Here is a 16,039-nt window from a genome sequence, read left to right on the forward strand (position 1 = left end):
AACTTGAATAAATTAAATTTTTACTTGACATTTATGCCAGGTTTAAACTATGCCAATTGGCAAAACAATAATAATTGTCAATTAGTTTTTATTTAGCTATGCCTAGATGATGGTTCTAGAATTAAAAGATTCAATTGATACTTTACACCAGCTATAAATTTCAGAAGACAATATTATTGTCTTGTCAATTGGCATCGTATAAACCCGCCTACATTTTAGTTTTCAGGTATGATGATAGTTTGTGATTTATGCAATAGAGAAACAAATATTTTATTACAGAAAGGGACTTTCAAAATAACTTTCCACTTTCATTTCATAATACTTTTTAATTACCGACGAAATTAGATTGTTTTTTTCTCCACTGAAAATACTCTGACTGTCGCATATTTTAGCCAATCCTTAATAGCGTCTTCAATTTGGGTATCAATGCCCACAGTCGACCCACAAGATTTTTTGATAGAATCTGAAACATAAGGTAATATAAATTTTAATAAGAAATTCTATAATATGAAGGCAGATGAAATTTTGCCACCACATAGGAGTTATTATTTGATACAGATGTTGCATGGTTAAAAGGGAATTGATTTTAACAACAAGTACAGAAATTTTTCTCAAGTGCACATCTAATAATGTGCGAGGTGATGACTGTTTTTTAGATAAAAATAGTCCATTACTATACAATAGTCAGACGAGAAAGTCACGCCAGCTGTTCGTTCATACATTCAAAAGAACTAAGAATAAAGTAAGAATATTGGGTTTCCAAATTTTGTAGCATAGACGAATTTTAACTTGAAATACTCCTCTTTCATTAGGGCCCATAGAAGTAAACAAATAAGGCTCTATATAAAATTTATTTTTTAGATTTATGAGTAAAATTTAATACCGTAAAACGGGGTTACTTAGGCCACTTTTAAAATTCAAACACCTGGTGAATCTAGACCAATCAATTTACAGATTTGAAACTTAGTGCAAAACTTGGGTCTGTATCTTGACTTATTGTTTCATGTAATAAAAAAATTATTTGAACAATTTTTCACCTGAAAAAATATAAAAAACATGGTGGTCTAAGTTTCCCCCTGGAATGGGGTAACAAAAACCAGGTATGTTAAATGAATGTTTGGCTCAAGTTGAATACTCCTGGGGTAACTAATTCCATACACTAGACTAAGAGAAACAATATTCATGCTTAAAAAACTGAATTTAATGAAGAAAAATAATACAATTTTTATTTTTAAGATTAAATGAGTGAATGAATGAGATTTTGGCTCAAGTTTAACACTTCTGGAGCAACTAAATCCATACACTAGACTAAAAGAAACAAAATTCATATTTATATGAGAAAAATAATAGTTTGAAGAATTATTTACATTTTCTAGATTACCATAAATGATCATTTCAACTCATACAAAAAAGTGTGGCTTTTCTTGTGGCTTTTGTTACCCCGTAGACAGACCAGCTGAGAAAAGAGAAGCATCAGGAAAAAAATAACCTCAAAATTGGAGAACTAACTGATGCATCATCTAGACAGACAATTGAGGTTATGTTTCGAAATAGTTACTAAACTTGAAAGAGAACAGACTGGGATGGACAAATAAAGTTATGATGGGTATAAAATTTGGTACAAATTTCCTCCAAATAATAAAATTTTTTAATGCTTTACTTCAAATCTTAGTAATTTTTTTTTGCATCAGCTTGAAGTTTGTACAATTTTCAACTCATAGATCTATAAACATCCAGGATTTCTGAAATCAGTGTTACCAACATGGGCTCTTGAAATTTACCTTGCAAAATGGCTTTTGTTACCCTGTAGGCTTAAGTAACCCCGTTTTACGGTAGTTACTGTAGGTACATACTTAGTTTTATGAAAAAAACAGTTGTATCCCGATATTTCAACCATTTTTTATTGGCCTACTAAATTTTGTAAACCTAGACCAAAAGTTTAAAATCACAATGAAATTAATCAAAAATATCCTTGACATATATGGGTTGTAAACATGCATAAATTAATTGAAAATTTAATTTTAAATGAACAAGTTAAGCTAAATTTCGTCACCATGGAATGACAATATTTGGAAAATGTTAATATTTATGAGCTGAACTCCGGACACCCGTTTTCAATTTCTTGGATCACCGAGTTAATTACTGAACTTGTTAAAAGCAATCACTTTGATGTTAAGTGATTTATATTATATTAAGTTCAGTGTTATTATATTAAGTTCGATGGAATTTCTCAACACAAGCAGTCCTGTGACAAAAACAATACATAGATAGCATAATGAAAATATTTGTGGAGGAATCAAAGTAATAGTAATTTATTTGGAAGTTAAGTAGTAGGCTACATGTAAAATACTTAAAACCAAGCTTATTGTATTATATTAAATTAGAGCCCTTTAATTTAAAACATAATATAACTTACCTAACCCTAACCTCAAATGTAAACATAATTAATATGTTCAACACACAATATTTGTTTTGAAGTTTAGACAATAAATCACAAACAATCTCATCTTTTAAATAAGAATAATAAATTAAATAAACTTACCAAGTCAAAGTGGAATAGGTAGACTCTTCTAAAAGAGTTCACAGCTTTCATCAACGTGATGAGAATTCAAACAAGAAATGGCGTTGATCAGTCGATCGTCGTTGATAGATCCGTTTTTGTGTAAGGACTACTGTAGCGCTGTGAGTGGTGGAATTGGAAGCTCGTTTTCAACGTGTTTTCAACGATAGATCAACCGTTGAAAACAACGTTGCATTTAAAACGTTGAAAAATTCAACCGCTAACGGTTATTCAACCTCAACAACCAAATTTCAACGTTGGAAACACGTAGGTGTGCTACCTGGGATAGCCTAAGAATAGTGAATGCATTCTTATATCAATTACATAGCACCCATCAAGTGTGTCATTTTACACGGCGCTTTTTTATAATAGAGCTCTCAGCAAACTGGTTTTTAATCAGTTCACTTTCTCCAGTATCTCTTGCCAATAAAAATCGGATTTCAAGATGATTATTTTGTCATTTCGAGGGAGAGAACAGTTCGGAAAACATGTATTAAATATGTTTTCCCCCATATGACATGACTCAAATATAGGTGAGGTGGAACCCACCAAACACCAATTAAGTTCATAACTTACTAAACTTGAATAAATTAAATTTTAGATTTGATCAACTGAAGAAGGCATGAAGTTTCTAATGCTGTTTCAATAAAGAAGTAGTTTTAATTTTATTTAAGGTGATAATGTAGGCTAATTGAATTAGGTAGTAAGAAAAATTTGAATCATACCTAATATTGACGTATAGGTGTTATTGAATTTGTTTTTAATGAAGATTACTAATGTGTTTAGTTCAAACGGAAGATTATACAAGTTATAGGAAAAAGTAGGATACCTAGGCCTCATACTATCATGTTTGATAATGATTTATCACATTACACACTATGAATCATATTGACCTGTACAGTATAGTCTAAGCCTGACTCTAATATAGGCCTAGGTACAGTAGAACTCCATTTACTCGAATGAAATGGGACCGCACCCTATTTGCTGTTGATCAAATTCAGATAATTGGAGTTTTCACAAAAAACCGGGAAATGTAGAAAATGAACCTTTTAAAACCATTCAGGTGCCTTCCGAACTATTTTGGGATATGAAGACGTGGGGGATGTGATTATATGAAGCTGATATGATTCTCCAATGATTGATTAAAATCTTTAATTAGGTACATTAAAGATAAATCGGTACCAACAACACTATTGAAAGGTGTATTCTGAACCTTCACGTGAGTTAAAGTAGAGTTGTCAGCCTACTCTACATGACATTCACTGTAAAATGATAACCTAACCGTAATACAGACACACCCGTGTCACGAGGATTTGAATACAACTTATTTAGTTCTTACTTTTGCCGCAAGAGGTCAGCACATTATGGGACCACATTACAGTGACTAAAGAGAACATAAATTATATTATGTTACCTATTTTGAATTCATTTTTCAAACGAGGTGTTTTTTGTGAATGAGTTTTCTTTTCTTTTTTGTATTATCTGAATTAAGTTGATAAAGTTCTATTTTATTCTACAGTGACTATAGTTGAAAAATAGTCTGTAGTCTGATTTATATTATAGTCTCTGTAGACCACATCACAGTTACTATCTTAGAATAGTAATAGCAGCTCACATCATCGGGCATGTGCTAGAGAATAAGTGTTGGACAAAACAATTAGTTAACAAATTAGTCGTCTTCTTCAAATCCAGAGGCTGGCTTCATCCCTAAAGAATAAAATATTCAAAAATATAGATTCGGGATTTTCTCATTTTTTTAAATTCCGCAAAATACACTACTGAAAAAGCTATTAGTCTATCAACTTTGTGAGTAAATTACAATTTTTCAAAAACTTTGGAGGAGGTTCGGTATTTTTAATGAATTTTATTTATAAAATAGAATTATAGTACCATTTGAAAATAATAAAATAAAATAGATTTTATAATTTATATTCTTAATCTATTATTTTCAAAGGGTACAATAATTCTAATTTATAAATAAAAGATGAGTAGCCCTGACAAATTTTAATGAATTTTATAAATAGGTTCCGATGATCTCAAAAAATGATCCGAAATCATCGAAAGTTAGTTAATTTTTCTCAGCTCATCGTTATAAACACTATTCTAATGTAAAAGAGTGGATTGTGATTAAATAATAGAATAATTATTTAGAACACCATTTATTGTTGAAATACATTCACATTTACAACAGTGATCACAACAATTCACATCAATTTCATATTCATTTATAATCTCCAATATTTAATAGTATACAACGAGTATCAAAAATTACAATGATATTCTAAGGAATGGAAAACTTGAACATAATGTTTGTATGACAAAATACTCTAGAGAAAACAATTTTTGATTGAGGAATGGAGAATGGATTATTATAGCACATAAATGACTTGAAAATATATTTCTTGGGTATTCCATTTGAATAATATCATTCATGTTGGTTAAATCATTTTCGTCAACTTGTAATTACTCCTATTGATGTAATTATGCAAAATAGAATATAACATGGCCATTATGAAAGGTATTTCACAGTACGATTTCATTGTCTGTTAGAAATGGAGTATTGAATTGAGTTTCCAATAAAATCTTACAAAAATACAAAGTTGAAACCTAATCTCAAAGGTCATAAAGTCTTTGCTCTCAAGGTACAAAACTCCTTAAGATAAAAATTATGTTAGAAGATGAGCTACAATACAAAGCACACCTTTACAAGTTGAAAAATGAGCATAGAAATAAACAAGAAAAGTTGATTATAGTTAGATATAATTTAAAATAAATGTTATAATTAGATGTGATCACATCTAAAAATCACATGTCACGTGATAAATAGGTATCACATTACAACAATTAAAATACTGATTCTACACAAAATTATAAAACGTTTTTAAAAGTTTCAATTAAAATATATATAAAGTGAGTAAATTAATTAGTGAATTATAATTAGTAAGTAACTCTTTCGAGTACAATATATTTTAACAGTCTTTCATATTGTATTTAATAAGTTTAGTTTAGAATAATTCATTGGAATTAAAAATATTTTATTATTCGAAAGGTTATTTGTGTTATAATAGTGTGTTATTTGCGTTATTCTTTGTGTTATAATAGATTTATTGTTAAAAATAATTACCAATACTTCACTTTCTTAACAAAATCAAGGATTGGTAAGTTTTTTATTCATGCAATTATTCTTAGTTAATTTTTAGGAATGAGTTTATAGAAAACTAAAATTATTGAGCAAAATGGTACTTTGGAAGAATAGTCTTTAAATGTTTATTAAAATACTGCTTAGAGATCATTATCTGCGAATAATACTAAATCCATAAAATACTATTACAAAATACCTTGTTCAAGAAACAGTCTTGAATCTCTTGTTTAAAATGAACTTAATCAGAAGTAGAATAAAAATATAAAAAGTGATGAATGTAATTGGAAGGAGTTGTATTTTGGATGAAGATTTCATAATACTTTGCTAGCCTAAAATGTTATGTTTGAACAACATCTTCAAAAAATCTAAAATCAGGAATCACTACAAATTACTCAGTAACTGAAAACAATTTGTAATATTTTCAAGAGGATCATTTCTTAGATCTCCATCACGATAACAACAATGATTAAAACTAGACAATTATTACAACAGCAACATATTTTTTAAACTAAATTTTAGATCTATTACAGATCTCAACATCAATATTACATACTACATATAACTATGACACACCGTATTCATTTTATCATGCAAAATAATATAGGCCTAGACCTTTGGTAAACTTCATAAGCACCATTCAAACATTAACTTGGCACCGAAAGGTGCAATACTTGGAGTAGAAATTTATTTTAGTTTGAAATAGTGAGGGATTTGAGCGTTTTCTCAATCTCTTTAGTCTCTTCATTTCCATCAATTTCAAATGCACACTTATCAGAGTCATTACTATTCTGGTCTTTGAACGATACTACATTATTGTTGCATGACTCGTCATCTTTCAAAACTTCTTCAGGAGATTCACTCTTACTCTTTTTTCCAGCTTGATCTCTATCATCCACAAAATCCTCAATCTCCAGGCTCATGATGGTATCTTGGAAATTAGTCATGGTCGAATCCTCAGATTTTTTGACTGAACTTTCTTCTCCAACTTTTGACGCTTCATCAGATTTGTTTGCATCCCCACCACCACCAATTTTAATTTTCTTCGGCGATTTTTGCTTCAAACAGTCTCCTCCACCTCCACCATTTTGCACAGTCTCTAGCTCTTTTTTAGTTGCCTTCTTTTGTTTCTTGCCTTTTTTCGGACTGACCAATGGCACCAATTGATTGATTTGCCGATAGCGGGCCGGAATAGATCCCATATAGGTTCCCAAACTCATGCAATAGTCCATATACATTTTCCAGTAGCTTTGGTGTTGCAGAATTTCAGGGTCTCCGATCACAATCAGAAGAGCTTTGGCTCGAGTCAAAGCCACATTGAAACGCTAAAATCACACAAAAAAGTGAAAAATTCTATCAATACAAATTATTGTATAAAAACGATTGAATAAAACCAACTAAATGAAGTAAAATGAAAAAGCTTAGTGATTGTGACAGCTGCAAGTCGATGGTAGGTAACAATACCTTCACAACTCAGATATTTGAAATGGAATACATTTAAATTTTGAAATAAACCAAAAATTATTTATCTGATAAATTTCCAGTACTAATCAAGTTATAGTTTTAGAACTGATAGAATTATCATAGAAAATTTGTGAAACAGTTCATTATTATTTATTAATTTATTAATGATATTTGTATAATGATAATAACATACAAAAATAATAGAAGCTTGTTTTGAGTTGAACAAGCGAAATACAAATTTTAAATTATCTTTCGCAATCCACATTTTTGAACTTGCAAATAAATTCTGTTGCTTATTTGGAAATTCTATTGTACACCAAATTGGTTCAATAATTTTTTAAAAGATTGCACTTTCCAGGAGTTATTAGAAACATAAAAGTATAAAATGTAGGCTATTTCATTAGATTAGATTAGACATACTTAGAACTTTTCAATCGCTCCTATTCACATTATATCACATTTTTGACCTTACTGTTAATTTGATATAAAATTACAAAATACCTAATTTTTGTTGAAAACAATGTACTACAAATTATGTTATCACACTTTGTCACGTAACTAGATACTAATAACTGTGATACTATCCAAAAGTGAATGAACCATGCATTTGAAAAAAAAATCGGTGGCATTGTTTTTATTTTTCAAAATTGCAACTCTATATTGAGAAAATACAAGTGATTTATGAAAAATCGATAAATCAATCACTATAATAATATTTTCAAAATTATTGCAACCCTATTGTTCAGTATATTGAAAAAATACAAGTGATTTATTTCATGAATCAATAAATAAATCGCTATAATAATAATATTAGAAACGAATCTTGGTTTTTTGTGAAATTTTTTACCTTGTAATCATTGAGAAACTCCAGTTGCCTTGTAGGTCTTTTTCCGCTTGCATTTTTCAAAGTACGACTACCTCTCACTGTGGAAATGATGATGATGTGTTTCTCACTGCCCTGAAATATGTCCACAGAGCCCACATCTATATCTTCCCATTTTCGGTCCTCAAACGTCTGCACCAGCTTTTGAACCTGCAAAATAAGGCTATGATAAGTGAAGTGCATCTTAATCTATTATAATAAAGGAAAGAACTGGCTTAGGGATAAGAAAGGGTAAGTAAGGGATAGGAAATTCACGTATGACGCATCATTACGTCTGATTAACTTGAAATTTTGCATAAAGATTCTGAATTCATCCTGGATAGTTACATGCCTATTTTCAATTCTCCAAATTTTCTTTACGTCAAGTTTTCGATTCGTCATTCTTCCAGTTTAAGATACTTTGCTTGAGAATTATCATAGAAAATTTGTGAAACAGTTCATTATTATTTATTAATTTATTAATGATATTTGTATAATGATAATAACATACAAAAATAATAGAAGCTTGTTTTGAGTTGAACAAGCGAAATACAAATTTTAAATTTATCTTTCGCAATCCACATTTTTGAACTTGCAAATAAATTCTGTTGCTTATTTGGAAATTCTATTGTACACCAAATTGGTTCAATAATTTTTTAAAAGATTGCACTTTCCAGGAGTTATTAGAAACATAAAAGTATAAAATGTAGGCTATTTCATTAGATTAGATTAGACATACTTAGAACTTTTCAATCGCTCCTATTCACATTATATCACATTTTTGACCTTACTGTTAATTTGATATAAAATTACAAAATACCTAATTTTTGTTGAAAACAATGTACTACAAATTATGTTATCACACTTTGTCACGTAACTAGATACTAATAACTGTGATACTATCCAAAAGTGAATGAACCATGCATTTGAAAAAAAAATCGGTGGCATTGTTTTTATTTTTCAAAATTGCAACTCTATATTGAGAAAATACAAGTGATTTATTTCATGAATCAATAAATAAATCGCTATAATAATAATATTAGAAACGAATCTTGGTTTTTTGTGAAATTTTTTACCTTGTAATCATTGAGAAACTCCAGTTGCCTTGTAGGTCTTTTTCCGCTTGCATTTTTCAAAGTACGACTACCTCTCACTGTGGAAATGATGATGATGTGTTTCTCACTGCCCTGAAATATGTCCACAGAGCCCACATCTATATCTTCCCATTTTCGGTCCTCAAACGTCTGCACCAGCTTTTGAACCTGCAAAATAAGGCTATGATAAGTGAAGTGCATCTTAATCTATTATAATAAAGGAAAGAACTGGCTTAGGGATAAGAAAGGGTAAGTAAGGGATAGGAAAATCATTACGTCTGATTAACTTGAAATTTTGCATAAAGATTCTGAATTCATCCTGGATAGTTACATGCCTATTTTCAATTCTCCAAATTTTCTTTACGTCAAGTTTTCGATTCGTCATTCTTCCAGTTTAAGATACTTTGCTTGAGAGTGGTCTTAGATAAAATAATGTAAATACAACATATAATAAGAATATAATATAATATATATGTAAATAAAAATATTAATCTGAGTACCCTTATAAGTTATTTTGTCACTACATGTTTTGGCTACTAATGCCAAAAAGGCATTAAAAGACTATTAAAAGTAGACCCGAAGAAAAAAGACAATTAAATAGTGTATTCAACGGTTTTATTTTCTATCTTCTCATTCTTTTTCCATCTATATATATCCTATTTTTCCATATCTACACTATATACAGAGTTGATGAAAGGTATGGAAATAGCTGAATATTTCTTCTAAAAGTGAAATTTGACGATAGGTCTCATTGGCCTATTTTCAATTCTTCAAGATTCCAGTATATCAAGTTTCCAGTTTGTCAAGTTTTTAAATGGACCCTGGCGGAGCACGGGTTACCTGCTAGTAATGAACAAGTCAAATCAGGTCTAGAATTCACCCCGAAGTGTGCATCAAAACAGAATGTATAAAAAACAGATACAGAGATGTATTCAGTGTTGCTTGAAAGGATAACACAAAGTTTTTATTAGAATATCTAGTTTGCTATTTCAGAGGGAATTTACCGTTTTTGAACCTGTAAAGTAAGTTATTTTTCCAAATAAGTGTTGAATAAACGAGATCTTTTTCAAATTATTAAGATTTTACATGAACCTGGAGTTTAAATTATAATGCGTAAAATACAAAAGGATACTACTGGCTTCCAAATAAGTGTGGATTCTATTAATCCAAAGCTGATTTGCCCATTGCATATGAATTTAAAGAATAATCAATGAGTTCACTGGATTTTCATGACAGTCTAACAGTCAAAACGATTTTTCGTTATTTTAATATGCGTTAGTATTCTTATGGCCCGGTTGCAGGTAAGTCCATAAAATTTAACCGTGATTAACCTCTTATTAAAGACGTCATACGATACTCTGATTGGTCCTTATGGTATTTGACCGTTATTTATAATAAGAGTTAAAATCAATAGGATCAGTTGCAACCGGGTGCAAGTCTTCTTATTCCATTAACTTTTAATGGTTCACATCGGTATTTTACATTTTTGAGTGATAGATAATTCAAAAAAATTACCTGTTTTTTGTAGAGTGAAACCACTCCAATATCCTTCAAAGTGAATTCCAACTTTTTTTCATTAGCTTGGTTGATCAGCATAGTTATGTAGGACACCACATGATCTACCTCGTTCATGTTGTAATAACTGCAAGAATTAATTAATATTAATTCATTTATTCATTCAAATATACAATAAATAGTAGTTGATAGTAATCTTTAGGTCCTGCTACAGTTCGATCCACACAGTGAGAAATTTTATGTTTATCTAGTTCTAATTTCGTGAAGAATTAGTCAAACATTTACTATTGGTGTTTCATAAGGAACAAACTCTGGCAGTATAATATAAATTTAACTATTAACCCAGTCAACCAAGTGTTATAGAGGGAAAAGTTTGGAAGACAATTTTTGACCCCGCAGTTCTGTTCAGGGAAGTGAGGAGGTAAACATATCAAAAGTCCCCACCCCTACCCCCTGTGCTAAGGGGGTGGGGGTGGTTCAAAGGTACCATTTTTGGAGAGAAAACAAAGCTCTACAAATCTACGGTGAACATTCATTATTACGATGCATTGTTGGAGAGTTGTAGGCCCTGAAACATCAAAAAATTGGATTAAAAGCTGTTATTTTAACAATTTCACACATTTAAGAGCGTATATCTTGAAAACTGTTGGAGATATCACAAATCACCACAGATTAAATATTGTAGAGAATTTATCAAGCTTTATTTTTGAATAGTTAGTCATGTCGGTAGAACGCATTTTTCTCAAGATATGAGCGTGTAAGCAAAACATTGAAAAATGCAACTTTTAAACCACCCTCATCCCTTTATCACAAGGGGTAGGGATGGGGACTTTTGATATGTTCACCCCCCAACTGGTCCCAACAAAGCTGCGAAGTCAAAAATTGTGTTCAAAACATTCTCTCCAAATTCCTTTGTCAATTGGTCTATTTTTGCACAACTGAAGATCTCACACTCAACACTGAAGCTGCTGCAACAGTCGTGGGGATGTGCGTAAACTTGTGAAATAATATATCAAATTAAAGAGAATTTGATGCTCTATAAGATCATGATCAGCATGGATTTTTCCCATCGATATTAAAAAAGTTATAAGAGCAAAAAATCCAAGGAAAATGTTTTTTTTTCGAAAATGTTACATCTTTTAGAGCGGATATCTCGAAAAGTGAAAGAGTTATAGAAAAAGTTGTTCGATCAATATTGCAGGAAATTATGTAAGCTTTAATTTCGTATAGAATAGTCATGTCTGTAAAATGCATAATTTTCGAGTTATACGTGAGAAACCAAAACATGGTACCTTTGAACAACCCCCACCCCCTTAACACAGGGGGTAGTGGTGGGGACTTTTGATATGTTTACCTCCTCACTACCCCAAACAGAACTGCGAGGTCAAAAATTGTCTTCCAAACTTTTCCCTCTATACCCTTTTTGAGCATTCATTGCTTGGACTATATGGAAAATGTGCAGTTATGATTATATCACATATACACAATTTTGTAAAATCGAAGTATTTTATAAATGAGAAGCAAGATTCGTGTGAGCAATGTTGAGTCTCATTTCTGGGAAAATTGCAGGAACTCCGTAATATTCTTGAGAAAAATGGCGGATAACTACTAAAAAACCATGTTTTTTACTATTTTCTCAAAAATGACTTGACCGATTTTTTCCAAATGCATACCCTGCATAGTTATTTATCAGCTCTATCAACTGGCATGAGTCTTTTTTATGGTAAACTAATGGGGGTTCCACCGCATCCTTGAGAAATGGACTGTGTAACCTCTTTCTCGTGCATGAGGTAGGTAGGTGAGCAGTTTATAAAAAAACACATAGTCGAGATATTTCATCTGTAGAACAGCTGTTTTGACGACTTTAAAAAAATCATCGAATTTCACAATTTACATAGAGGAAAAAGTACTCTGAAAACAATTATAATAATATACACATATACAGTAGTCTGATCGTAGTTTCAAATATGTTGCCGCCAATCGTCATTATGTCATTCCCCTAAATTATTCTCGTTTAAGAATGAGGCTTATAGTTTAATGAGCAAGGAAAGTTGTGTGAGTGTACCACACCAGATTTTTTCATTTCATTAATACGTGACTATCCATACTTGCTCGATCTGGCTGAGTGGAAATAGTTCCATTAGAACTTATGATAATATTTTTACTCTACCGGAAACGGACACTGTTAGGAACTGATATGTGTGGATCCAGTTTCAAGTCATGGACACACTTGTCATGCAGCATTCCGATCCGACTCATATTTTCATGTGGGATGGAGGGATGGTGGTAGATGACGGACAGGTGAGGCACAGGTGAGACACCTCCAAGTCCGTTGTCTATTTCGAAGTCAGTCAGTCGTCCGCTTGTATGACAGATAAATAAATGCCTTTTATTTACACTTTGCAATTTCAAAAGTAATGTGCGCGAAAATGAGGCAATAAGAGCCCCCTCTTCCACTTAACTCACGAGGGTTAAGATCGGATTGGGATCGAGACACTGCATGACGGTTGTGTCCATGACTTACATGAGCTGGATTCACTCATATCAGTATTAGTATCTGTAAGCCTTTTTTTGTGTGTATCAAATGAATAAATACCGTAACTAAATGAATAAAAAATAAATTAATTAATAGATGGATCGATAAATAATAAAACGATGAATTGAATGAAAAAGACTAAGAAATTGTCAAAAACCACAGATAAATTGATACTTAGGAAGACCGGTTTCGGTTATTACACCCTTGTCAATCTCTGATAAACTTCTAATCTGTTTATCAGATTGACAATGGTGTAATAACCGAAACCGAAACCGGTCTTTCTAAGTATCAATAAATCTGTGGTTTTTGACAATTTCTTAGTCTTTTTCATTCAATGTGAATAATTACAATATCAACTTTTCAACTACACAAAAAAACGATAAATAAATAAATACCTATATGAATAAATAAATCAACAAATAGATGAATAAATAGGTACCTCGGAGAGGTGTTATCCTGCTCCTCGATTCCAGTCACTCCGTGGAAAATGACTGGATGTTTCTTCTGAGGTAGGAAGTCAAGTTTCAAACAGCTGTTCAATACATCCGGGTTTCCTGATGCCTGCAAACGAAATAGATCGTGGATTCAGTTTAATCAATGGCCAAATCAAATTAAATTCCGGTGGTTCGGAACCCACCTAAAGCTGTAGGTCCGTTCATCTCTCATTATCATGCGTCTCATTACCCACGCACATGCCTACAGATCATGTAGAAAAAAATTCCACATACATTTTAGCCACATCACAGTTTAAGCCAAGGTCTATAGAAAGAGGTCTGGACATGCGGCCAGAGTTATTATGAGGAATACAGTGTGGTGGGTTGATACTATATTTACTTGTAGTATAGCCTATCGAATATTATAAATTATATTGTTTAAAAATAGCTCCCTATTGAAGACTCAATATGATCAAATTTACATATGTGTCCTGCTGTTTTTATAGACCTTGGTCCAAGCTAAGGCCTATAGATAGAGTCAGAATGCTAAATTTGGTTTCATATAGACTCAATATGTCCATTTCACTATATCAAAATATACTTACATACAATAATATTATTATTTATTAATACAATTACAATAACTAGCAATGACTAGAAGAGAGCAACTTGCTAGTCCAAAACAGCTCTTCTCCTAAATTTTGCAAACCATTTCCAAAAGATAGGTTACACTTTCAAGAATTCAATTGCGATTCTCTCTCCAAAAAAATCTGGTGTGGCGCACTCACACAACTTTCCTTGCCATTATGAAAATTGATCACCTGACACTGGTGTTCCCGCGCATCCCAAGTCTACTATTCAAAGATATGAGCCAGCTGGTGACAGGACAAAAACGCTGGATACACATGAGATCTGCTATCTCTTCATAGTGAATGATTTAATAGAATCAACAGTTTGTAATTGAATAATCACATTTTCTCAAATTTCAAGCTTATTTTCAATTTTAGGTGAAAATGTTACTGGACATTAATTGGAGAGATTTTCATGCTCAATCTTTTCCACTCGAAATTTTTAGTTTAAATTATATCTGAGACCTGATAATTGGAAATCTAAAAACAAACTTTTTATAGATGGGGTGGAGCTCCTGAAATTTTTACAGATATGGGACTTGTGGCAGTTGATATAGATTATCAATGACTATTTTAGATATGAATTTGATCAAAATCGTTGGAGCCATTTTCGAGAAAATCGCGAAAACCCTGTATTTGACAACATTTTCGTCATTTTAGCCGCCATCTTGAATTGCATTTGATCGAAAATTTTCGTGTCGGATCCTTATAGTGTAAGAACCTTAAGTTCCAAATTTCAAGTCCTTCCGTTAATTGGGAGATGAGATATCGTGTACACAGACACACACACACACACACACCAATACCCAAAAACCACTTTTTTGGACTCAGGGGACCTTGAAAAATATTTCCCGGCTGAAGTATGACAGTCTCAAGGCCCAATGACGGTTTGAATGATATATTCAGGCAAGGTGGAACGTCTGTCAGGGACTACCCACCAATAAAAGCCATACGAATATGATTATTATCATTATCACACCAATTATCCAAGAATTTGGAAAAAATAGTTAACAACTATAATTAAAACAAGGAATTCAAAAGAATTTTGAAAAGTAGGAGGCAGATGAATATAATGAGATTTACGTTATATAGTCAGCATCTGATCACTAATTAACATTGGTTTGCTACCCTTGTCTGTCATTAGACAAAGCAGATAGATCTATCCTTTTCCAACTCCGCACCGTTTCCAAATTGTTTGCAGACCATGTAGAAATATTATGAACTACCAAAATCAACTATTATTATCTCAATGAAGTTTATGATTAAATCATAGAAAAATTCTTGCCGAATATAATTATATTTGAGACAGAATTGATCATTATTAACAGGAATCAACAATTAATATATCAGATTTACTGGGATAACCTGAGTCACAGCTATCTACTATAGAAGGCGGTGGAAAAGGAGAAGAGACAACAATGCCTTCCTATAATAATTCCCATTGACTTTAAAACGTGAATCTGACTACGGTACTGTAGTGACAATAGAAATGGTTGACTAACCAGCAGTTCGCCTTGATAGAAGAGTTGGTTGGGTATTTTGAGTATGTCGTTGTGCGAGCGATAGTTTCGGCTGAGTTTGGTGATGACTTCTGGGTTGTACTTGCCGGTGACAGGATTGCGCTGATACATGTCGGTTGTGTTCAGCAGTCGTGCCAACAGCGAGTTGCCTGTCAAAACCAACCAAATCAACAATGATCAGAAAGTAGAGACATTCATGTTTAATGTATACAGAGTGAGCCATATGTATGGGAACCCTTCAATAAATTGGAGACTGTTGCAGATATAATAATTCAACTTTCAGGAT

At 31.9% G+C, this 16,039-nt stretch overlaps 1 protein-coding gene and 1 long non-coding RNA gene across 4 annotated transcripts in view; both read right to left on the reverse strand.

Annotated features, from left to right (window-relative positions):
- Nucleotides 1–306: 306 nt before the first annotated feature.
- Nucleotides 307–2,844, reverse strand: LOC120353799. Its single transcript, XR_005572608.1, has 2 exons — nucleotides 2,543–2,844; nucleotides 307–463 (listed from the first exon to the last, which is right to left on the reverse strand). It is a non-coding gene; the product is annotated as an uncharacterized LOC120353799 (long non-coding RNA).
- Nucleotides 2,845–4,703: 1,859 nt separating this feature from the next.
- The window catches only part of LOC111056012 (putative helicase mov-10-B.1), a 94,815-nt gene continuing 83,479 nt past the window's right edge, over nucleotides 4,704–16,039 (reverse strand). For all 3 annotated transcript variants that reach the window (XM_039438792.1, XM_039438791.1, XM_039438790.1), the window contains exons 14-18: nucleotides 15,736–15,902; nucleotides 13,610–13,731; nucleotides 10,635–10,761; nucleotides 9,102–9,287; nucleotides 4,704–7,024 (exon numbers count right to left, since the gene is read on the reverse strand). In XM_039438792.1, coding sequence (XP_039294726.1) covers nucleotides 6,392–7,024; nucleotides 9,102–9,287; nucleotides 10,635–10,761; nucleotides 13,610–13,731; nucleotides 15,736–15,902 — 1,235 coding nt within the window. In that variant the 3' untranslated portion in view covers nucleotides 4,704–6,391. The remainder of the gene's footprint in view (nucleotides 7,025–9,101; nucleotides 9,288–10,634; nucleotides 10,762–13,609; nucleotides 13,732–15,735; nucleotides 15,903–16,039) is intronic.

This window comes from Nilaparvata lugens, chromosome 12, assembly GCF_014356525.2.
Source record: "Nilaparvata lugens isolate BPH chromosome 12, ASM1435652v1, whole genome shotgun sequence".
Taxonomy (NCBI): Eukaryota; Metazoa; Arthropoda; class Insecta; order Hemiptera; family Delphacidae; genus Nilaparvata; species Nilaparvata lugens.